General features: G+C 44.7%; 2 protein-coding genes across 6 annotated transcripts; both read right to left on the bottom strand.

The window, feature by feature from the left end:
* Window positions 1–1,297: 1,297 nt before the first annotated feature.
* LOC110977054 (uncharacterized) lies at window positions 1,298–12,148 on the bottom strand. 4 transcript variants are annotated; one of them, XM_022230840.2, is made up of 2 exons: window positions 9,555–12,148; window positions 1,298–3,391 (listed from the first exon to the last, which is right to left on the bottom strand). In XM_022230840.2, the coding sequence occupies exon 2, from the start codon at window positions 3,343–3,345 to the stop codon at window positions 1,990–1,992; it is 1,356 nt and encodes a 451-aa protein (XP_022086532.2). In that variant the 5' UTR covers window positions 3,346–3,391; window positions 9,555–12,148; the 3' UTR covers window positions 1,298–1,989. The 4 variants fall into 4 exon arrangements, with proteins under 4 accessions (XP_022086532.2, XP_022086531.2, XP_022086535.2 ...); XM_022230839.2 differs by lacking the exon at window positions 9,555–12,148 and adding an exon at window positions 5,507–9,494; XM_022230843.2 differs by lacking the exon at window positions 9,555–12,148 and adding an exon at window positions 4,930–5,495.
* A 150-nt stretch (window positions 12,149–12,298) lies between these two features.
* On the bottom strand, window positions 12,299–24,831 carry got1 (glutamic-oxaloacetic transaminase 1). Of its 2 annotated transcripts, none has more exons than XM_022230844.2 (9): window positions 24,681–24,831; window positions 22,159–22,340; window positions 21,881–21,989; window positions 21,172–21,284; window positions 20,620–20,724; window positions 18,163–18,313; window positions 17,098–17,263; window positions 15,520–15,662; window positions 12,299–15,246 (listed from the first exon to the last, which is right to left on the bottom strand). In XM_022230844.2, the coding sequence occupies exons 1-9, from the start codon at window positions 24,829–24,831 to the stop codon at window positions 15,092–15,094; spliced, it is 1,275 nt and encodes a 424-aa protein (XP_022086536.2). In that variant the 3' UTR covers window positions 12,299–15,091. The 2 variants fall into 2 exon arrangements, with proteins under 2 accessions (XP_022086536.2, XP_087000893.1); XM_087144767.1 differs by lacking the exon at window positions 24,681–24,831 and adding an exon at window positions 23,646–24,090.
* Window positions 24,832–24,838: the final 7 nt, after the last annotated feature.

Below are 24,838 nucleotides of genomic sequence, written 5' to 3'. Positions count from 1 at the left end.
TATACTATACAAAGTTGAAATAAAAATGTATGGTGTGGAGTGAATACGTTTGGCTAATGGCTAAACTTTATATTTTGATAGTTTTCGAGATAACTACATTCACATCTGATGGAAATAGTGTCTTTGTAGTAGTAGGAACAGAAAAAAAATCCCCAGTTCAAGATGGACTAGTATTGGTGACCAAAGGTCCAAAAGTGTCAGGACGACCTCCGTCGACGAAACTGGTCCATAAAGGAAAGTTTACTGATATGATCTCGATACCTGTGTGGGAAGGGTAGGTGGAATAGCGCCCTCTGCTGTCTGGAGTTTCCAAATGTGACGACTTCTTTTAAAGTGGTAGGGAAAAGAAAACCTTTCTCCAATTATAACCAGAGGCTGCAAGACCAGTTTCCAAAATTAACATGAAAAAAGGGGAACAGTTCTCGCATTTATGATCGAAAAATGTCCAAGAAATGGGCTTCCGCGATTACTCTTTTCGACGATTTCAGAAGCATTCGATAGGCTATGTATTAAAGATATGCCGGTGACCCCAAAACGTCACAGGGAGACACTGCCGTAGACACATTGCATCTTCACACGCAAGTCTCATGGTAGAGGCATACTAACAAATACATGTACATTGTTCCTATGGGTTTTTGTCCACTACGTTGTTTGTCCCATCCATCAAGTTTAAGTGCACGACTTTTGTGTTTTTGTCATAAAATAAAACATACCCCGGCCATACAACGAGGGAAAGCTTGCCAACTTGCCGCGCTTGGAATCCTTTGCACGCTTGCCACTTATTCACCATGTGTATCCACCGTTCGCAGTTACGGTTGGAAACTAGCCCCACCTGAACAAGTAGGTGCTTGTCACAGTGTTTCAATTAGTCACGTGACTTAAACTACTATTCAAATTACCTAAGAATAAACTAGCCCCCAGCAACACAAGAAGGTGCTAGTTAGGAGTCTCGTACACTGAAACTTGGTCTCGAGGTTTCCGTGCAATAACGCGTAGAATCAATCGTATATTGGGTAGATTTTAATCCTTCCTGGTTGTTGCAGATAAGCAATATGCCAAAGAATGTAAACAATACCACCACGTGTGGACCGCCTTGGTCATGCACGGTGATCGTATATATTCCTACGGGCAGCTTCAACCACGTGCAAGCGCATGTGCGAACGCTGCATGCCTGACTAGTTTATCTTGAATAGGTTGATCACCGTTTAAACACGATGCACTCATTACCAATAGGTCCAGCACAAAAAGGTCTATCAGTAAACCGATTAAACGTATCATTTGAACACAGACCACAAGCTAAAAATTTCAGCACTGGAGTGTAATAGCCCACAGTAACGATTTCAAAACAACTCTCATGCAATTAACAACAGAAGAATTGTTTGTTCTTAATACGCATGCCATAAAAAGTTCAGAAAACCGATGACTGGCAGTTGAAGTATTTTTCGAACCACTAGTTTAAGCATAAACCTCTACTTTACAATATAAACGATAAATGCTGACGTTAATTTTTAAGGGAACACCAAAATGGTTCAAAGATTAACCCAGAGTTGTCCTTTAAATATATTTTTATTAGAATTTTGAAAATTCTCATTACCACTGTGTTCGATATTGCTAGCATGCATACTGAAAACTCTATAGAAAAAAACTCTATACAAGAGGTGACATGTTTGTGTAAATGGTCCTCCATTCGTTGCCCTTTCGGGAAGTCTTTTGGAACTCGGTTACGTTTCGGAGTTACTCGAAAGATCATTTTCAACACTGTCATTTAAACAGCAGTCAAGATCTCGCATATTGTCACTCGTGGGGCCGCCATCAGCACCGCCAACCGTAAATCCTGATTGAACCGTTGCATTCTGCCCCAGTATGAATGCATTTTCGCAATATGATTCCAAGAAGCGTTGTTTTCGATTCATGTCAAAGTCAACATCAACGAGAGATCTGAGTTCAGTCAAACATCGACTTCGAGACTTTGCAAGTATCGTGTCTGTCTTAATCCTCTGAACTGCAGTCGCTTGACGACGGGTATGGCGACCCTAGGAAGTTCCATTTCTCGTTTGAGATTTCCACGTCACACGTGACAATTTCTTCCTCCAACCTGCGACTGCTCTCTGATTCGTCCACGAGCGGCGTGACGTCAGACTCCTTCAGATCCGCCAGCCACTTGCGACACCGCTGGGCGTTCTCCAAGAGGTAGACAGTGTCATCGTGGTAGGTCTTGCGGAGGTGGAACTCGCTGGGTTTGGTCTGGGACAGCGACAGCACGGCCTCGTGTTTGGGAATCTCCTTGCTGTCGATGACGCGACTACGCGTCCGCCTGATGTTGGCGCGCATGGCTCGCCGCTCCGATTCGGCGGTCGACCGGGTGGTGGCGCTGTCACAACGGTACCCGGGAACACTGTGAACGGATTCCGGCACGGCGTAGGTGTGCGTCGCGATCGCTTCCTGTCCGCTGGCACCGCTCACGGTCTGCTCTTGAGGTAGATCTTGCCAACATGGGGGCTTGGGTCTCTGGGTTCTTGCTTCCTCTCGACTGTTCCTCGTTCGCTGGTGAGAGCGTCTTTGCCTTCCAATGTTTGCATCCGGGACATTGAGTCGGTCATGTTCCCCGTATCGTTTCATACAGTCCTGTTTGGTTTTGTGGTGACCACTGGTTCCCTGTCTAGTCATTGTCTTGTCCGAGGGACGTGTACTTTTATGAGGAGTGGTACCTTGTTGTGCCGTCTTCTTTGGCGTGATAGTTAAATTGTCTAAATCACACAGTACCGGACACGATGTCGATTGCTTTAATGCCGGGAGTTCAGCCAGCTCAGTCGAGTGATTTTGTCCCGTGCAAGGTGGGTAGCTCATGCGTTGTTTTCGTGAGGGTGTGTCAAAACTGGGTCCTGAATCTTGCGGTCTGTGCCTGGCTGTTTTGCCGTTTTCTTTCTTCGAACTAACCCGGTCGTCCGACTTGTTTCTCAGGGATGTTTTCGACTTTGTTGTGCTGCTGGAGGTACTCTTGGTCGAGGAGTGTGTGCCTGTCAAGTTCCGCTTCCCACTTCCACTCAACCCGGAGGCAGCCCGCTCGTTTACCGCCAGAGTTTTGTTTTCTTCGGAGAGGGGCCCCAGCCGGTGATGCCTGTTGCGACCCGGCAGTCGCCGGTACCACGCCAGGCCGCTATTCACCACGGGGCAGGTAGCGGGCGAGCCCGGAGATAGGACAACGCCGGTGAGAGGCTTCTCCCGGCAAGCCATGACGGGGAATGATGGCGGTAGCGTGCCGGGCACCTGGGGCAATCCCAGCTGCAGTCGGGCCCGCTGGGGCGGAAATAATGCCGTCTTTTCGCCCACTTTGGCCGGGCTCATGCTCCGACTGACACCCTGTCGACCTCAATTTCCATTCGCCGCGGTTCTGTGGCAGAGGGATTGAAAGGGAAAAGAGAGAGACGAAAACCCGTTAAGAGTGAATCGTGTCAGCATGTCTCAGCGGATGGGCACGAACAATGCCACCGGTTACTCAAGCAGGAGGAACATCAACAGTCTGTCGTCTCATTAGTCTGACTTCCCTGACGACAGACTGGTGGCCCAGTATCTCATCCCAATGCTTGGATGGAGCGGATAAATAACGGAGATAATCCTGTTTTCACACGCATTATAACACCAACACACTCCATGACGCCTAACAAAACGTCAACAAACCAGACAGTTTGTCTAACTATTAACTAACTAAATGAAATCACCTAACTCCGGAACATAGTCATCAATAACATCCGAAAAAAACGACAAAGGGGCATCAACCCAAACAGTCTCGTATTACCGTTAATAATCAGAAAAGAATATTACACTCCGATATCCAGTAACGTTTTCTTTGACAGAGCGTGGAACATTGTAACACTGCAAAGGCTATCATTGACGTGTGAGGGTTTCTCGTTCCGGATGTGAGGTGTGCTTGGCGGTGTCCATATCACGTGTGGTTATGATGTTGTGAGCCAGTATCAATGCGTCTTGTGCATGGACACCGTTTTCCAAAGGCTGCTAGTGTACAAATTTATGGTGAATGTGTGAGACTGTTTGATTCAGAGGACCCTTTTCTCCACAAAACATGTCAAAAGGCGTTCACTGTTGAATATTTAAGTATTCACGACCAGTGCTCAGCAACGGAAAAACGCTGTCCATCGGACTCACTACGGGTGGTCGTTTTCATGGGCGTCGCCAGGATTTTGGAGGGATGGGCAAACCACCTTCTTTCCAGGGGTGAACATTTCCGGGGGGGAGGCAAAGCACTCAGTGCTATGAACTGATCGACTATTTAAAGAAGGGAGGGGGTCAAATTAAGGTTTGTCCAGCAACTTGGTGACAGTCATCCCATTCAATCCTATTTTCTTTTCTTCTGTGTCCACACCCCGTAGCATTTTTATCTAATTTTTTTTCCGGGGGACGGTTAAGCACCCCCAACCCCCGCCCCCCCGCGACGCCCATAGTCGTTTCAAGTCATTTTTAAATAACTTGGATATTATTCGGAGAAAGAACCTCTGCCGAAATAAGCACGGGGCGTGTGACATATCTGCAAGTGCAAGTGCGCTCGTACTTTCGGCCGTTTCGGCTCGGCAGTAAACAAAAATTACAAGTCCTATGCTAATGGCGCTATACTGTACGTCTCATTACAGCAACCCTACCGTATTCTGCTCGTGGGTACAGAGTGAAGCAATTACTGGCTAACAATCTTACAAGTGCCCTGTCCAAGGACACGTACACAGCAACCGCCTTGACTTGGAAGGACAAAACGAACAGCATTATTTCCCGTAATATCCTGAGCCTTTCGGTGGTTCGATGTGCCATGGATGGCAGGCTACATGTACATGACGTGCAAGACAGCAGCTGCAGCGCAGGTGTGGCGCTCCATCAACGCAGATTGGACAACGAGAGCATACGCTCTACAGAAAGCCTTACCTACAGCACATCTGTCCTGTAATCCCTTTTCCCCCGAAAATTGTCACGAGTCTGCATGAAATCCTGACAGATTAATCCTCATGGCTGACCTTTCGTTTCAGTTTGAACTTCACAGCCCTGCGCTTTTACAGTCACACATACATGTACATGTACAGCACACGCTGTGACCCCGCGGCAGTGCAGAACACGGAGACAAACATCAACACACGACTCGTGACTAGACTTCCCTTTCTCAACAAGTTTAAGTTTTCCTTAACTGGTAAAGACCTCTCCTCCGCCTCGTAAAACAAGGGTGCTGTTCAGTAGTGCTCTGAAAACTTTGAAAAGGGCTGAGAAAACACAGGACTTTAGTCTTTGAAGGCGAGTATGTACAAGCTTGAAAAACAGTCAAATAACTGAACACATCTTGCGCTTTTGCTTGCGATCGATGTTCTTTCCTGCGTCCTTTTTTTTACAACAAACCTGACCACAATCTTATAAACAACAAACCCATTGAAAAGTACTAGCTGGGCGATACGTGAATCAAAAAATTCACACCCTGCACTATTTATTAATATGCGTTCCGTGCATAACTTACTTCACTGCTTCTCCGAGAGTAATTCTCACTATCTTCCAGACCTGTAGTAGACATGAAAGCCTCGATTCGTCGAACCACGAACCACGGTAACGCTGCTTGACTGTTGACATCAGTTCATGTAACCAGAGGGAATGCTTACCCCGTCCGACAGATATACAGTTCTCCCGACAAGCAACTCCCGCCTGGATTCCAACACTGCCAGTTTTTTTTTCTCACGACGACTTATTGTTTCGTAGCTTTATCTCGGCCGTGAGTGGCGCGTACGTACGTACGTCCGCCGGAGACAAGCCGGGTTCACGCCGAGGTGAACATCTGACCCCGCAATCTCAGGAATGCACCGGGCGAAGTACGGTCGCCTTGCCGTTAAGTGCAGTACATGTACGGCGTGCGTGTGTGTGTGTACGTGTGGGTGGGTGCCGTCAAAACAACAGACTTGCTCGCCAGAGGTCAACACCGCTCATCAAGCGGCGGGTATCATGGGGAGAATTACACCCCGACAGACCTCTTATTATCCCTATGCATGGTGGTGCGCCAACATTAACAGAGCATATCCAGACTTCTCCGAAATCTGTAAGTGTTTGAAACAAATTCAAGCTCTGCTCTGTTGGAAGACAATCACTGCAAGTATACGTAGGGTTTCACTTTCAAGATCTCTTGCGTTTTCCGGTTAGCGATCTGGGTCGATTAATTAAAAGCCTTTCAATGACAAGACATATTTCTGTGGCTTGGGAAAACATTTTCGTTGGAACCGCAAACCAAGACTGAGTAAATCTGTATCATAATGACAGAACGATCTCTAGAAACAACGTACCATACTTTGTATCTTGCCATGTTAGCATGACCTCCCCCCTCCATTAGGAACCCGCCCCTTGTGGCCGGCTTCAAGTTGATCGCTATCGTAAACATTTGGATTACGGACATGGAGCAGTTTGTTTGCTGAGAATTAAGGCAAACACACCTGCCATGGGGAAATTTGACTTGCAAGCGCCCCCTGACAATCGTCGTCTTTGTCTAACGGCACAATGACTTCAGTGGGAAAAGACAACACCAGCCAAACCCACACAAAGCGTCGTGTGTACATATTTCAGAAAAGGATCGACTCTCAGAAACCGGAATTTGCAAAACAAGATTTAACTCAAGACTGCTATTGATGGCACAAAGAAGTTTCACTTTTTAGCGCCCCCTCGTGATTGAAAAAGAAATCGTACAGTAGATCGATCCTCTCGGAGGCTGACCGCACCGTACAAAGTTTCCCTGCTGCTCATTTTCGGTTTTTAATTCGCGGCATGCCAAACGAAAAGCCGACCATTTTGTCACTGGTAGTCCACGAGTCCGTTGCTGTGTGGTTCGGAAAGACAAAAACGTGCCTGTACATTGACTGTCAAATTTCTATGTGCACATAGATACACATGTACATGTTTATCGTTTAGTACATGGACCAAAGGGGGCGGAGCGCCAGAGCAGGGAGTGGTCCAACTTGAGGTTGAACACTGGAGACCAGTTCTTTAAGTCTACCCATCAAAACCACTATTCGGTTGCGAGAAGAAACCAAAACTAGAGCAATGTTAAATGCATTCCTGTAGTATGAAAGACTACAAACTTAATTGGACACAGTCCGGGTGTGGCCAAAACACCCACCATGACGTCTCTCAAGGCAGAGGATGGGGAAAAAATAAGGTTTAACATTGCATTTTAAATGTAAAGAGGCCGGTCGCACTGTATGTAGCGGCTTTTAGGGGCCACCGTCTACCTCTTTAGTACATCAAAGGTGACACCGCAATCGTCGGATATGAATTCATGACACGCTGTTGTGAAATGTCACGCAGAATTTCAATTACTTTGCAGCATGAATGGAATCAAGCGGTGCCCAGTTTATGGGGATGTGAATACCCTGGTACGTTGCGTGTGTGAACGTAGCTGACTCAATCGTGTGCTGGTGGAGGGAAATCTGGAGACTGGAGTGCGCCTTTTAAGTGAAGCAAATCAAGTCGAAGGGAGTTTACTGATTACCCTTAGAATGAAACTGGGGGCGAATTAAGGATGAGAACCATTTCATTTCAGCTTTCAACCTGTGAATGCCGGGCAGGTTCATGCACGTGGAGGGGTGGTTAACACTATCGGTATTTATAGCACTCTATCGCAGAAACACTAAAACATTCATCACTGTTACCCTGTAAATAGTGGACCCTTTATAGATCAGTTTCCCGGAACAGCTCGAGATCATCGGACAAAAACTCCACCCTGCAGGTGCCCACCTGACTCTAGTCTAGTGGAGAGAGGCAATCGTGGTTGAATGTCTTTCCGAGCGGAACATAAACACGTTCGAACCCAAAACCATTCCACTTAAGCAGACCCAATTATATTTCAATCATTTCACCGATGAGGCTCTGAAGACATTGATACCGTTACGAATTTATATGAAAAGGGACAAGTTCGTGGAGTTGCCAATGAAGTTACATCCGGAACGATCTGACAGCGCAAAGACGGGATTTACACGGATTCGACTTCTTCTGGCGCGGAACACACAAGAGGCATGAGAGTGGCACTTAATACGGCGCTGCGATCATATGCACGCCGGCCCACTCAGGAAGTTCGTTCGACTTTCAAGTCACTCCACATACCATTTTTTCCTCCACTCTGTCACCTCATTATCATAAACCCTTTTGCAGGCTTACACAGACAGGTGAACCTGTAACCAAACAGCCCCGAGCAGTCTGCATATTTCTGAGCGCCGTTCGCACGCAACGTGTCTGGACAGCACTCCGCAATGAATGCAGGCCATTTCAGACCACTTTGAGTTTGACAAAATTCACTTGAGATGAGACATCACATTGGTATGATAGAGAGCTACCGAGGCACGTCTTGACGAGCAAAGTAATAATCGATAACTTTTAACATGTGTTGCCCCATGTAACCCTGGATTAAATTTGAACATGATTTAAAATGACTGGTTTAAATTTGCTGAGGTTGGACTCTGAATTGTTTCGAGAAAAAGGGCAGCTCATTAAACCGAGATATCATTTTGGTAAGTTTCAAAATTTGCATTCCTGCCATCACAACGGACCACCATGCCAGCTGTCGTCAATGGCCCCGCCGTCCTCTAGCCCCCAGTGGGCCGCGGATGTGAAGCCTTACACGTGGGTCGCTCTCTTTTCTTCCGGCAAAAGCTACGTTTGCTGAGGCACCGAGACCAAAATAGATGCCAGAGAGGGTAACTGAGGCGAACCCGCCGTGGGACATGGGGCAGAATGGCCGTATTGATCGGCCAGGGCCTAATGTGGGGGGCCTCCGGCCATGCCGAGTCCCAGCAAATTCTAGGCTTCGTCGTTTCAAGCACGGACCGTGTTTCAAGTGGCTCATTTAGGCTCACAATCTTTAAAACAATTTATGCGAAAAAAGTATGCATGTAAACTATTTGCTCAGTGAATACTACGACCACACAATGGGCGTGACGGAGGGACTCGGTGTGGAAAATGTGGGCCCAAGTTCTGAGAAATATCGACATGCGCCAATCCAACAAATATTAGGCCAAAACAGCGTTGAAACGTACGTTGTGAAACGTTGAACAAATTAGCAACGGAATTTAACCATTCAACCATTAAACATACTGCTCCAATTTCAAGTTTAGCATGGAGGGCCCACATAATGGCAAGGAGGACGTTTATAGAAACGGTTTGTCCAGAGAAAAAGCAGACATCAAATTTTGACACCATGAATAATGATCAGCAATACCACTTTGTAGAAGCAACAGTTACTAAATGTACCAGCTTACTGTTTTAGGCCTACTAGCTACAATTTGCTAAGCACGATACATGAAGTTGATAATGCTACCAGTTTTCAAACGGTGTCAGAACTGACAAGCGTTGTACAATTAAGGTACCAGGAAATTCGTCGCGCTGGAGAACGCTGGAACTTCGCGTGGCATGTTGGTGAGAAGCACAGTGTGTACTGGTTTGAAGCTTTCCCCAAATCGAACATTAGAAGGGTTGGGATTACAGAATACTGAATTAAGTTACATTAAGATTAACGCAATAGTGGCCTTCCTTACCTTATCACGAAAGAGAACCAATTCTGTGTACAGCTACATGTACAAGCACGAAAGAAGGTGTCCACAGAAGAAAGCATGCAGTCAATGATGTCTCAACTGTCTATGAAGACTGGTCGGGTGTCTGAACCTACGACTACTTCAAGGCTGCCATGCACTGTCCATACAGGGTTTCTGTACGTAGGTGTGCGCACTCTTTACAAAGTTGGATGTTCTCATGTCGAGAACAGTGTGCTGTGCTCCTTTTCAGCGTCTTATGATCATGATGAGGCTTTCCGTGAGAACACATGGCATAATGTGGTTGCTTCGATAACCGGCAAATTGTTTTTATGTACTGGTGTGGCATGTTCGATCACGTCTGTCCCACGCGACCCGATGCGGGGGTACTGTACATTCCAGGCCACTTGCCGCCGACCCCTCTCGTGACCAGAACGAGCAAAGCAAACGGCAGGGCAGGGCTACCAATGTGTACCTATTACGCAACCTTACTCCACGAACGAGGAAAACATGACCACAATCCAGCGGGCCGTCGATGACAGTGACGGCATGTCGATGATGTCGGTGACTTTTCTTGTTGAGGATGAGATGACCGGGCCGTGTGTTGACTGCCCATACACAAGCGAAGCGAAAGGAAACACGAGTTACGTAAGTAAACCAGCACTTCTCAGTTGACTCCGACCAGGACTGCCGACCGTACAGTCACGAAGACACTCAGAAATAAAGTCAAATACTAAATTGACTGCCAGCACTGCGCATGGACGGGTCCAAGCAGTGGAACCATTGAGTCAGGAAACCTTACACGCACCGGTTGCCCATCAATGCGCTGTTCCTTTCCACATGACGGCCCACAAATCGTCAACAGTAACCGCTATAATAGCTAATAATTCTTCCAAACATGACCAGTAACAGTGCCTCAATTGAGACCGACCCGACGTTCTGAAACGAAGCGGGGGCTCTGAATTGTGTGGTGCGCAATTGTTGAACGCCAGCTGAAAGATTTCAGCCGACTATAGAAAAAGTCCGGGGCTGTGTGAGCGCATCTGAATATGAATAGCAACCGGGGAATCACGGCCGACCGGCTCGCTGGGGCCCGCGCATTCAGGCTGTCCCCTCTCCCCCATTGACAGACTATTAGTTGAAATGACCTGTTTACACATTGGTTCTATTCACCTCTTTCTGCCCGATTTCAGTATTAATCAAAGATAAACACGGGAGAAATTGGACGCTCGCACGCAAGCCGGGCTAGGGCTAATAGCTCTGGCCGAGTGGACGGACCATCTTGCAGGCCGTGGGCCGTTGAAGGCGCGGAAGTTGGTGCCGTTGGCTTAAGATGAGACAAGCTAGGCGTTCTCCAGTGCTCCTCAGGTCACGGAGGAGAAAAGTTGCGGACTGACGATAACAGAAAGATCAATCTTCAATCTATACGGAGAGACGTCATTGCGTGTGTGAACACTTTTAAGGAATACCGATTTTAGGACACTAATCAATGACTTCTGGATTCAGGTTTTCGTGAACATGTTTAACTTGAGCAAAAAATGCGCTTCCACACAAGTATCAGAATTTGGCATTTCTTGGATTGATGCCACTCCCAAATCTGGTATTAAGTGTCGGGGAAATAATGAAAAAGACAGAAGGTTATTTAACCAGGTTTTTATTCGTGATTTTCTTTCTCAACTCCTGTTTACAACTTGTCTTTTCTCGATTGCATACCCCCAAATTCGTGTGGGCGCTATGGGAGAATGTAGTGACCAATCCTAAACTAAAGTGGACACTTTTTTGGAGGGGGGGTTCTTAGCATTTTTATCATTGTTGACATGGAGCTCACCAAGGACTGTCACCTGCTGCTACCAGGCTGCTCCCTGCCATCCAGCCAGCAGGTACGTCTCTAGGACAAGCCGATAGCCTGCTGAGACCTACAATTACGAGTGCTGATTGGAAGGGAGGATTCATTCCTCTTTAGGGAGAACAGATGTCACTCTGGAGTGACAACTTTAATCAACCGACTCATTACCTTCCGAGAGAAAAAAGTCAGGGAAAGAAAAAAGTCACCGATGTCTCGACTCAGTTCTGGTGAGGTTGCAACCTAATATGGTGCAAGGATCTTCTCTGCGATGGGCTATCAATTACAGTCAGGAGCAGGGCCGGCTATAGTGCCATGCTCGTCTGAAATTCGTTTTGAGTCTAAAAACTCAAGTACGTATTTTATGCGTCCTGAGAATAATGCATGACGCTTATCTTTCTACGTGTCCTTTACCGTCTACCGTACCTACCGGTACCAGGGGCACTTTCAATTACACAATACTCTGCATGTGTACGCATACCATTAACAATAAAGGTATACATGCAGGTATGCCAATATGCGAACCGGCGTACATACTGTGCTCCAGTCTTGCCAAACGTGAACAATCTTCACGTTGAAATCACTTGTTTGCGCTCTCAGCGTAAAACCGAGTTTAGCCTTCAAAACAAATGGCTAGGCACAGTTGGAGACTTTTTCCCTCTGCCTCATAAAATTTTGGGAGGATTTTGTCGGCCAAAGAGTGATCCAAAAATAGGATTTTCTTTTTCTGTCCAACAGGAATCAGCATGGCCCTAGGCAAGTGTTTTTTTTTGGGGGGGGGGTTGGTGCACAGGTCGACAAACTCCTACCGTTGAGTTCTTGAAAATATCAGCCGGCATTTCCAAACGGTTATAACAACTCTTAGTTGGCTGACCCCGTGACAAGAACGGAGAAACATTCACACAGCTTTTCAAGCGAGCAGCTGATTTTTGCTTTCAAGTTCAACTGCTAATAATTTAATCATTCGTTTTCCGGTAAAAGTGAGTTAATTACAATACATCACAGCACAGCCAGTAATACCCGTCATTAGACATAATTGACGTTCTGAAGTAACTTCTAAATAAAGTCGATTTAAATAGGATTTGGAAAGAACTAGCTGGTCAGATGTACTAGGTGTGAAAGCTAAGCAACAGAGCGAGGGTCACTACAGTACAGGTAGGGCCTAAAGTTACAATTTCCGCGCGACCAAGAGGGCACGGTTAATCATGCACAACTTCAAGAGGACTCACTCTGGGGGTGTAAGCGAGAAGAACGGTCACGTGATGCTACGAAAACTCGTCCAGAGGTATTTCCGTTGGGTTTCCGGACATGGCAGCCGCGAAGCGAAAATACAGCAAGATGTCTCGATTTATTGGGTGTCCCTCTCGCCGCCTTGGCCGACTAAACTGGAGATTAAACTTTACAGAGAATTATTTACCGCCCTCTTACACACTCACGCGCTTAGGTATACTCTTTAATGATTCCGCCTTATAGTTATTGCATTTCACAGTGAAAATACCACTGAGGGATGGCGTCCGGTGAAAGACGGGTGAATAAACGCCCAACTTAAGTACCTCTAGTAGCTAATAGAGGGTAGAACAGAACAAAATTGCGACATCTACCCACATTCGTGGCAATTTAACTATCATGTCATCAATAACAACTGAACACTCGTTTTTATTGAAATCAACACCTTAATGTTGGTAATATACTGATGTCGTGTTTTTGTTTGGGATATTTCGCCGAGTCGTTGTCTCATGTCTAAAGATGACTCTTGTAAGCAATTTCGCTGGTCCCCACTACCCTTATAGTCAAGGACGTCAATAAGCAAATCTGAGCGCGCAGTGCCTTGGTATATAGTACACCGACTGAAGCCACCACGTCAGACACAAAAAGATGATGGTTGGATCGCTTGGCAAGCAAGCCTTTCTAATTTGCCTTTGTATTCGGCACGGTAAGATGGCCGCCGGTGGCTTCACTGACGGGTCCAGATCCGCTGGGCAGGATGAGTTGATGCCCTTAGGCTTGTATGCATTTTGCCGAGATACAGGCGTCGCCAAGCCCAGTGATGACTTTCTAACTCATTCAATGCACGTACATGTACTGTACATTTTAATACGTGCACATGGCACGTTGACCCGCATATTCGTGTTCATAAAAATTCCGTCTAATGAGGATTATAAGAGAAATTACGGGTTGTACCACAAACAACTCGGTGCTTTTGCGGTAAGGTATCGAGGATATTTTTCGGTCAAATCTTGCACTGGAGGTGTTGAATTCGATGGGTAGGCGAGTTCAATTCTGCCGAGGAAAACATTTACGCGAAAAAAAATAAAGCTTTGCCGAAGTTTACTTTATGCATGAAAATGCCATTAAAAATCTTCATCGATTCACCGTGGCAAATTTCATGTTTACCCTGGCGATTTTCCACATTTGCGATCGGAAATAATTGTGCCACAGACTCAACAGCGGCCATGTTGGCTGCCGGCATCAAATCTCGTTAGTTTCCCAAAATCTCACGGGAAAATGACATCATTATCACGTCACCTGATAAAAACGATGTCATTGCCGCTTGAGCAAGGGACATAAGCAGAAACTAGGGACGTCTCTGAATTAGGTTCTGGTCCCCGACCTGATTATAGTCATAGATCAGTCTCATGGCAGGTGCATAACGTTATGGACGAGCTTTAATTAGAGGTATTTTAAGGAATATCCTGTCCTATTTTAGTATCTAGACGTAATATTGTCACACACACTATAAACAAAGTCCTTTTAGTTATTTGGGGGGGGGGCTTTTCAGTGGAAATTTGTTTAAATTAGGCTGAATTACGTAACTTGATTTTTTCCTATTTGTTCTCAGAATACAGTCAAGTTACAGTAATTCTAATTTTTTTTCTAATAAAGTTAATCCTTGCCGATTTTCTGCTGCAGAAAAGACAAAAATGACATCAGGAAAGAGCCACCTATAACAGGAATAACTATTGGCAAGTGATGTAAACAGACATTTCAACAGGGATCCCGAATGCTATGGGCCAAAGCATTGAGAGTGCAGAAATGTGCTCAAAGTATACCTGCTTATCCAACCACTTGATTTTTTGTTTAAATTGATTCATTATGTCAGCGTAGAGAACAACTGGTCTTAAAGTTTGCAAAATCCTCACTTGTATCTGATAGGCATTGTCATCTTTTGCCACCTCAGCGTAACTTATATTTTTCACAACATACACTCGGGAATTCATGCCAATTGGAACAGTTGAAAATAAGGACTTACAGCTACGAAACTTCACCAATTCCGTCAATGATTCGCTTATTAAATTAATTTCATTTTATGCTTTGAATAGTGATTTTCTGACTGTTTACATAAAAGTCCTTGGACTTCTTCTTTGGTGGTGTTTTATAATAAACCTGATTCGAGTATGTACTTTCGTTCTAAGTACTATTTGCCCCGCATCAATGGGCCCAGAAAGCACTAAATTGAACGAATGAGGAAAAAGGTTACTTTCAATCAATGGACATCAAGTCGTTTCTATAAATTGGGATTGGAAAAGCATGCAAACCGACAGGAGAAAAAGAGCAGACCACAGCAACAAAAACGATAACAGTGTCAGAGCTACGATCTTGGACAGTCATCACTCCTGTTAAATGTTGAAGGGCATGACTCCGGACGGCCCTTGCCTGATGTTGTTTCCGCCGACATTCTCTCGGTGAGACTTAATTCCCTTTACAGCTTGGGATCTTCGGCGACCGTGGTGACTGCCTCGTGGATTGCCTTGGCGACGTAGTCGGCATTCTTGGTGGTGAGGGCGCACATGTTGATGCGGCCCGATTTCATGGCGTAGATGTGATACTTTTTCAACAGGAAATCAACTTGATTCGCTGTGACGAGAAAAAAAAGGTTTAACGGAATCGATTTGATCTTTTTTAACAGTCTAATGTGACTGCAATGTAAAAACGGTTATTTGATGTAAAAATTTTAAAACCATTTTGGTGACAAAGGCCAACAGTTATGCGCTCCTCTTGCGCCGAAAGACCACTGGTTTATACTGTGTGAACCACACCATGCAGAAGCACAAACCTATACCAAGCATGCCCAGGTGAGTTACAATGTAGTTGCTTCTCTCCAAGGTCCAAAAACGAAATGCCACTTACGTCCCAGGCCCGTGTAGCTAAACATGCCAATCTGGTCGACGATGTGGCTCCACTTTCCGGGGGTGCCCAGGGACTGAAGGCGTTGGTACAAGGCCTGCCTCATCTCAAAGATGCGCCCGCTCATTGTCTTGATGTGCTCTTTCCTATTTTGTTATCAAAGAATGGCATGAGCTAAAAATTTTCCAATGATTAACCCTCCTATGGTTTTACAGCACAAATGTGCACAAATGCCCACAGTCACCGGTGAGCATGTATTTTCTATATGGAACTCAAACATTAACAGGTTCAGTGTGTACACAGTAGGTTGTCAGCCCAAAATGACCCAGGGTCTTTTGTGCAGTCCTCTTCACTGCATTTGGTTTACTGCACAATTATGCACATGAAACAGTGAAGCACAGTTATTGGGCAGCACAAAAGTGCAATCTGATATTCCTGTGAGGGACTGTTGGTGCAGTGCACAACACAACACAGCTGTGCTTCTTTGAGGTGTTTACCAAGTGACCCAAAGAGTGACTTCCACATAGGAGGGTTATAAAGCTGAACTTAACAAAGCCCACATGAATTGGCCTTATCCACAAATCGGCAATACTGAATTGAAAGTGAAAGTAACTTTTTTTTATCTTCAGAACCCAGGAATAAAAATGAAAGCAATACATAAAGTTCGTCACAAATTAATGTCATTTAAGCTGATGAATAATATCAATTTGTATTTAGTTATATTACAATAATTAAAGCCACATTTGAAAAAAAAATGACACTGAGGCTGCATCCGAATCTGTTGTCTAGAGCTACGTCTAGGTCTTCGCTCCATTGGAAGTGTGTGGAGACACGTAGACAATAGACCTAGCTCTGGGAACCCGTTTCGGACACGGCCTCTGGCTTGGCACCAACAGTAGTCTGGCACCACCCCAATAAAAGATTACATTGAATGTGATAGTTTCAGGGAACACAATCAAAGATGGTTTCCCTGTGAATTGGCTGTATTTCACTTTCAACCTTTATCGGCCTTGAGCAGAAGCACCCCCTCTTTGGTTGAACAGCGCAAGGTAACGCATGCGTTTCAGCAAAGTGGAGTATCGACCAAAGGAGCCTGCATTTGCTAGGAAAATTGCGCCCTCTCTTGGTCCACCTCAGGGCTCACTGTGCTAACAACTGATTTTCTGTTCCACACTGATGACCAAGTACTTTGGCACATAAACAAAAATGACTGCAGAGTGGTTAAAAAACTGACTACATGAATTCTGTTGGTCAGTTCAGAAAACACGGCAATTGACGACATGTAGACTATTGGTAAGTACTAAATGAACGAGCTTACTGTTTTCCTTGAACTTCATTTTTTCCTTCAAACCGTCTCCAACTTTCTCTCCCATTCTTGTACACATATGGTGTTCTCATCCAACGCTTACATGTACATTTTAATTCTATTTAGCCATGACAAAGATTTAGAAAGTTTACGATGTGAGAAACCTTTCGAAACACAGGAGTTGGAAAGAAAAGTAGAACCTGTTTAAAGCGGAGCCACACGCGCCGTTTATGGCAACAGTCAACCAGCAAACGGGTACGGTAAGATCGACTCACCACTTCGCAAAGTACACCGGATTGTTGAGGGCCGTGCTGACTATCCGTGCCCCGTGACTGGGTGGGTTGGAGTACGTCGTCCGTATTATTCTCGTCAGCCGCGACAAGATTGCTGATTTGGTGTCGACGTTGTTCACGATGCAAATAAGATTTCCCACTCGCTCATCTGAGAGGGAGAAAGGATGAACGCACTTAGTGAGTACTGGCTCCGAGGTTTCTCTGGTAGACCAATCTTTTGTGTCAACTTTTCAAAGATACATCTTCTAGCTTCTTAGAAGGAAATGTGGAAAGCTGAGGCGGCCAATTCTGACCCAGGGAGTGACACAAACATAACATATTGGTGTTGATGAATATGGATGTTGAGCCCATGTAAGGTGGCAGTCTTCAAATTGTGTGGGTTTGAAACAGAAGTCTGGAGTGTGAGTGTCCCTAGGGAAGACACATTACAGCAATTAGGTATGGTTACCATGTCAGGATGGCAACAAACAAGACAGCGAACATGGATGCCTCTACGCCAATGTGTTTCCTGAAGATTCAGATCTTCAACCCTAACACTCCCAAATCCTCCAATTTTAATACGATTTTACATACACCCTAGGGGGTTAGGGTTAAGGTACTTTTGCCTTCAATCATGGGTCAACTGTGTGAAGTCGGTGGGCACAGGGTCTTGGTAAGCATGGGCATTACATGTTCAGGAAAAACTGGTTGCCTGCCAACTTGGCAAAGCAAATTGTGTTGCTCGTCTTAGGCTCCCGGCAGATTTCTGTAAAACTGAGCCCTGGGGAGTTTCACAATGCACTCTGGCATTTCTGTAAGTTTTGTTTGACCAATTCTTTATCATCTATAAAGAGACATCCAGTAAAAAGACCAACATTAATGATATTCCCACTTTGCAAAGTTCTGATAAGTAATGTTTCAAATTTATGCTGAACATGCCAAATCCAACAAATTCCTTGAACTGCGTGTCAAGCCTTGGGAAAATCTGGCCCCCGGGTGGACCAAGGCTGGTTAAGATTAAAATCTAAGAGGCCAAGAATCAACTTCAAGGCCCTGCCCGGTGCTTACTGTACAGGCCAAAGTTCTTGGAGAACGACATGGAGGCCATCATCTCCATCCCCAAACTGACGAAGTGATTGACGGCCCAGCTGTCCCGTTCGATGTCCCCAGTGGCAAAGCCGATGTAAGCGCAGTCAAAGAACGGAAACAGCTTCCTCCTCTGCAACAGAGAAAACAAATGGCCTGAGTTATTAAAAAGATTTGCAGGGAGTGTCAATTTTTGGAGCAATGATTTTTAGATTTGAAAATATTTTCATGTTCAGAAATCGCTGTCTGCAGTTTCAACTCCACATGATGTGCTGTACCCCTGCGTTTAAAAAACAAACACAAGGGTGTGTAGATACTTTCTGGTGGCTGGGTGTAAAAAGAGCCGATAGTCAGATTAGCTGGACACTGTTTCTACAGAGATACCGGTTCAGACTCCTAGAGGAAAGGATTGAGCGCCTTGTTCTTACCAGGCAAAGCTCTAACTAGGATCAATGCGATAGGCGCGTTCGTTCACAGGTGCGTACATGTATGGTATACACACAAGCCACGCTGCGATTCTTTCACTTTTTGGTTGGAATTAAAATTTGATTTGAAAACTTTCTATACCGTTTAAACGTGTAAACGTCCCACCCTTACCACGGTGTCACTGAAATCTTTTAACACAGCAAATCGTGTTAGATGTAAATGCTTGACACAAATTCCCGGTGATGAATTCATGATATTCCTTTGATATGACAGAGCAGCAAAGTGTTCTGAAAACCAGATTACATTTTACAGGCATCGTTTACAATTTTACAAAAAAAAATTGGGTCAATCAAAACGTCAAACCCCTGTTAACCACTACCAGCCGGGGACTCCGAAATTGGAGCCGTATGGTTTATATGTGTGGCCGGGGTCTCCGAACTCGGACAAAGGAAACAAGGCCCTGTAACAAAAGACAATACTCCGAACAAAAGACCAGGCTGTTGGGCATTACCGGCATTTTTCACTCTCAAAAGTGGTGATAATCCAGCGTTATTTTGAAGCCGTATACCAGGGTTTGGGGTATTTAGAGCAAGCGGATTACCACCAGGGACAAAAGCTCTCCATCACCGCAGCGATGAGCCACACAGCACCGCTGCATGCTAATCTGGCCCCTATTGAAAAGAGGTCAGCAGTGCACTGAGCCAGGTTCGTGAACAAAAGACAGTTGTATCACACCGCACTATCTGGGCTCTGTTTACAAGGCTGCAGGCCTGACTGAAATATTCGGGTGTCAATGAAGGTCACCTGTCAACTTAGAGTAGTGCCTAAAGATTACTCTGTGTGGCTATAAACGACTGTTAAATGGAATTTAACTTCTCAGAACCACACATACTCAAAGAAGAGATAAATACATGGTGTTACCGCAATCTTTACTATAGATCTAGTTTCTTTCACCATGAAAACCTTTAAGTCTTATATTTGAATGATGAATTGTTGAAGGATTTTTAAAACGGAAAAAATGATAGTCATGCCGGCCCAGCATCCTCAACATTGCAAAATGCCCCGGCACGAAGTGGTTAACAGGGCGGTTCTGTTTATACATTTGGGAGAATCTGTAAACAGATTTGGAACTTTTAGTTTAAGCGTTTAAACACGTAAAAGTCATCCCACCCTTAGTAGCACGCTGGCCACCAACTGCAGCCTCTTCATGTATCGCCAATGAAGAGGGATGGTTATTAACAGCATTGGAACTATCTACCAACAGTTCTTGGGCATTCTTGATAGGAACCACGTCCAGATTATGGAACCAGGTAACAAACATAAAAAAAAATTACTTAATAAGAACTGCAGAGATGGAGTAAAAGAGGTCTTGAAAGTTTTCTGCTGAAGAATCTGAAAAATAGAAGCCAGTACAAACGTATTGTGATAACTGTTCACAGTAATCACATGCTCCTATTCAGCATTGACAATACAGACATATGAACGGCAGCAAATATATAGCCTTTCCAGTGTCCAAAGCCTAACGAGCATCTTTTGGGTAGAACCAAACTGAGTGTGTTTTCTTTCTCGTTTCCTTTTCTTTTCTTTTCTTTTGAAAGTTGGAGTGGCTTTTCGTGATGGATACGAGGGCATCTGCGTTTAAATTTCTTGTGTAGTTGGTTCCCGCGCTGGCCATGAATGCAAACCTGGGTAATTCCAGAAATTAGGGGTCCATTTTTTTTCGTTTCCCTGTCACGTCTGACGTATGATTTTGTAAGTTCAAAACACATTTTCGGGTTTCCAAGAGTGACGAATGAATGAAAATTTCCTACCAAACCTGCCAATAGTTTGAAATCGATTCCGGTGATGTATCCACGTCAAATAACAAAGGTCAGATGCGACAGGGACACAAAAATTTCACCCTTTTGGGCCCCTAATTTCTGGAATTACCCACCTCTTGAACTCATGCACAGAGCAGAGAGGAAGGAAACAAAAGCCCAGGACTTGTCTCTTTCCAGCAGTTTTCCAGCTTACCTGGATCACCTCAGCGATCCTCTTCCACTGTTCCTTGGTCGGGTCCACGCCGGTCGGGTTGTGAGCGCAGGCATGCAGCATGATCACCGAGTCTTCTGGAGCATTCTACGGCAATGAACACAAAGGAAGGTTTTTCATTTCTCCACAGGTTTTTCACCCGGAATCATTTTCCATGGCGAGCAAAAACATAGCTGGGCAAACAAAAACATTTGTTTCCCGTTACCCAACCCAGCCAAAATAATCGTGCTCAGCCTTCGCTTTTTTTTTAGAAAATTAATTCAACCATAACATTTTCAAGGTGTCGACTCCACCGCCTTAAATACTGCGGCCTAATTATGGTGTACACTGAACACTAAAAATGTGCATAGCTCTTTGTGTGTTTGATTGAAATTAATTATACCCACATACCCATCTTTTTTTTTTTTCAATGTAGTAAGGAGAAAAACAGTTTTTTTCTGCTTGGTGGTTTACTGTTTGGCTGAAAGACAACACTGTTTCCAATGCTTCAGCGAGTTTTACGAGACATTAAACCAAAGCCCCGCGATCACCTACCTCAAGGTCCTCTAGCATGCCCTCGATATCCAAGGATCTGGTTCCGGCATTCCAGTAGCGATACTTACGGACGCTCTCGTACTTCAGCTTGTTGAAGATGTTGACGTGATTTTCTGGAAGGGAAGGAAAAATGTACGGAACGTACAATATTTTAGGCCTTTTCTTAATGTACGCATTTGCGTAACAGAACAAGATGTCCAAAATGACCCGCTGGGTGTCCACAAACGGCCTACTACCAAGTACCCCTCTGTTGAGCACACTGGTCCTGGTGTTTTTGTTCAAACGTGAGAGAAGGGATATTTATTCACTTGTTTCTGGCAAGTGCGGATATACACTTTGGCCTCTTTTTGTAAACAAGGAATGTACTGGCTCTTCTGTTGGATGACGGATTTTGACAGAGCTGTCCAATTTCCGTACGTATGCACATACACTACAATTTAAAGTTCTGTTGTCCGTGCCCATCAGTCATGGGAAACAAGTTTCGAGGGAGGCTGTAAGTCAGATCTGATAACTTGAGACAATTAACCCTCCTATGCTGAAGTCACTCTTTGGGTCACTTGATAAACACCTCAAAGAAGCACAGCTGTGTTGTGTTGTGCACTGCACCAACATGCAAGAGAGTGACCCTGGGCACTTGTGCATATTTGTGCTGTAAAACTAAAGGAGGGTTAACTGTTAAAAAAAATCAGGTATAACGAACGGTACTCACGCCAAGTGGGGTCTGAGACATACGGCACTTTGTAGTTCAGGTGATCAATCAGAAACTCACAGCCCAGTCGTATGGCACCCGTGCCGCTCAACGATTGAATGCCAAACGCCTACGAACAATGGAACACATGAATATCTGCTTGGTTTCCAAATTTTCCTTGGGTTGAGAAACAGGTTTCTCTAATTGATGTTTTCATACTTTTACACAGAGGTGCATTAAAAAAAGTTCTTCAAAGTGACCTTTGGGCTAAAAAACGTCGTCTGTCTGAGAGCACCTACCCTGTTCTCCAGGATGGCAGGGCTGTTTTCCCCCAGGAGCATCTTAGTGGCAGCGCTGGTGAACTCTGCTAGGCCAAGGATGGGCAGGTACTCGTGGTTCAGGCTTTCATCTGCCGCCAGCTGCTTTTCAATCTCCCGCACCACGGGCAGGACCCAGGGCTCGCCCTCATCCGTACGGTAGGCTGGAACATGGCAGAGTGAGGAGAATGAGCCACTGTTGGATTCCGGTTTTGGTTTTTTTTTTCTTTTAGTATGAACAAGAGTATACTTGTTTGGGCCAACAAGAAATCAAATGTCTCTCCTGTACAACCAGCTCCATCCTTGAAAATTATGCCAAACTTGCATTCTTTCATTCAAAGTTGAGAGAAGTGTGAACACTTTTGGTGCCAACCGTAGAGTAGAAAAAACATTCCCCAATTTTCTTTCAATGGGAAACATTGTGCGGTTTTTTTTGGCCTAATGTACAGGTTATATGAATGTACATGTATGTACCGTTACGTGATTCTTACAAGCAATCCACACAGCCCCCCGTGAATATTTCATGGACATAGACCAGACAGAGAGCGGATTTGATTCCAATTGTACATGACGTCCAGATGGACGTAAAGGGATTTATAGATGTACAGGGGACACAACTGTCGCAGTCCATCTGCCCACTATCATGATGACACCGTGGCATGTGCACGTACCTGCGTATTATACATTTCCATGCACTGTGATACAGAGTTAGTTCTCGTTTGCTATACAAGCCCACACAATGATGATAGTACCTGCAAATCCATCAATCTTTTATCAGCTAGCATGCAGTAAAGGGGAGGGGTTCTTCAGTCCTATTCACATGCCTAAGAATTGTTTTAATGTACATGGATGAACGGTGGCACGCTGTACAACGTACATTGTGTATCCTATATGCATTTACTGTCAGCTTCATCTCCAGATAAAATTAAGGTATTGAAATTTGTTAGATATCTTGCACATGGTGTCCCCTTTGTTAGTCCAGAGTTGAATGTAACTTTTTTAATTTAAAAGATGGAGATGCGAATTAATTTTGGATTTGCCCTGCCCGACGTGTATTTAAACACTGTATACTCAGCGTGTGCCCCCGAAGGCTTGTGAAAAAAAAACACGAGCTTACTAGTGCAGACGTCTGCCCTAGTAAGCAAAACTTTTTTTTCTATAGTTTTCTCAGACAAAATTTCTGTGCATCTTTTAACCCCTCTTCAATGTGTGAAAATAATTCTATTTCCTTTTAATGGTGAAGTCCATGTTTTAAAAAGAGCATATTTTTCAGAACATTTGAAATGGTCCATGCTTTTACAGACAACAGAGTGCGCTGTTGCTGCACGGACTGACGTCGGGGAAGCTTTTACTCAGTTTGTGGGTTTTTATGTTACTTGGGGTGTAAAAAATAAATCAACCAATACAGATGCGCTCAGTCATCTCTTGTTGAACTATGGCTTTTGTAAAAATCAGTGTAATGCAAGTACCTGCAACTTTCATGATGTACATGATCAATGCTTTCTCGGATGATAATTTTCATGCGAATGGTTCTGGCGAATGCATTCGGCTACTGAAACCCAGAGGTGTGACTGTGCCTAACAGCCTGGCCTACCAAGCCTACTGTCTGGGCGATGCTTGTCTCTCCAAAGATGAACTACAGTGCAGTTGTCTCAAAAACTTGCCCTTTTCTGTTCAAACCGTAAATGCAACAACATTCCGGAGAGAGGGTTGCTCTTGGCTTATACATCAGAAAAGAAAAGGAGTCCGGTTGGCGTGGCGGCTCTGTCCTCGCCTTCCACTTCTACGGTCCGGGTTTGATTCCCAGCTCAGTGGATTGGGTTTTCAGTCCCTGCCTGATTCCACTGGTTTCATCCAGAATATTCCTCTGGGTTTTCCTCCCACCACTGAAACTGTTACTTCTTCTTTTGTCTCCTCGCTACAGATTTCTACACGTGACTACATGTAGGGTACTTTTGAGGAATCCCTGGTGTTATTTACGAATATGAATAACAATAACAAACATACTAAAAATTCTAGGTTTTTGGTGTGCAAATCAATGTAAGTTTTGACACCAGAATGACATCATATCTAGTTCTGCTTAAGAATTATAAGAATTTGCACTGACATTGCAACAAAAACATCCTGAAATATTGTCAATGCAATTTCTTTTTAAATCTGGTAAACTTGACCCACAAAATAATAAATGAAAAAATGAATGATATGAAAGATCATTCATGTCAACCATACTCGTGCTCAGATGATAGTCAAAAAGTGCCATTACTGGATTTGCATGACTTTAAAAGTTTTAGAGTTTTATATTTCAAAACATCCAGGTAAAAGTTCACGTTGCCACTGATACAGGGTTCAAACTCCACAGAATGCAGTACTTAATTTTGTTCTGATAAGGTAACTCAAAGCATCCCTATACACGCCAACGCATTCTTGCTCGACCGCCATGCTCGCTGTTAATTAATGCAAACACTGCACATCGTCACGTGCACGTAGGCAGGCCTACATCGTACCTCCAACTCCCAAGTTGTACTTGGTGGCACTTGTATCCTCCTTGTAAGCTGCTGTCAGCGCGAACACTGGGATAGGCGCCGCCTGCTGAACCCCAGCAAATCTGGAACCCGCAAGCCTGGGTTTTTTTTCGTCATTTGTTAAATCTGCCATGGTATTT

Source organism: Acanthaster planci, linkage group LG13 (assembly GCF_054643075.1).
Source record: "Acanthaster planci isolate LZ-2023a linkage group LG13, COTS_SCS, whole genome shotgun sequence".
Taxonomy (NCBI): domain Eukaryota; kingdom Metazoa; phylum Echinodermata; class Asteroidea; order Valvatida; family Acanthasteridae; genus Acanthaster; species Acanthaster planci.
Note: the sequence above shows the minus strand (reverse complement) of the source record. Positions and strands in the feature narration are given on the sequence as shown.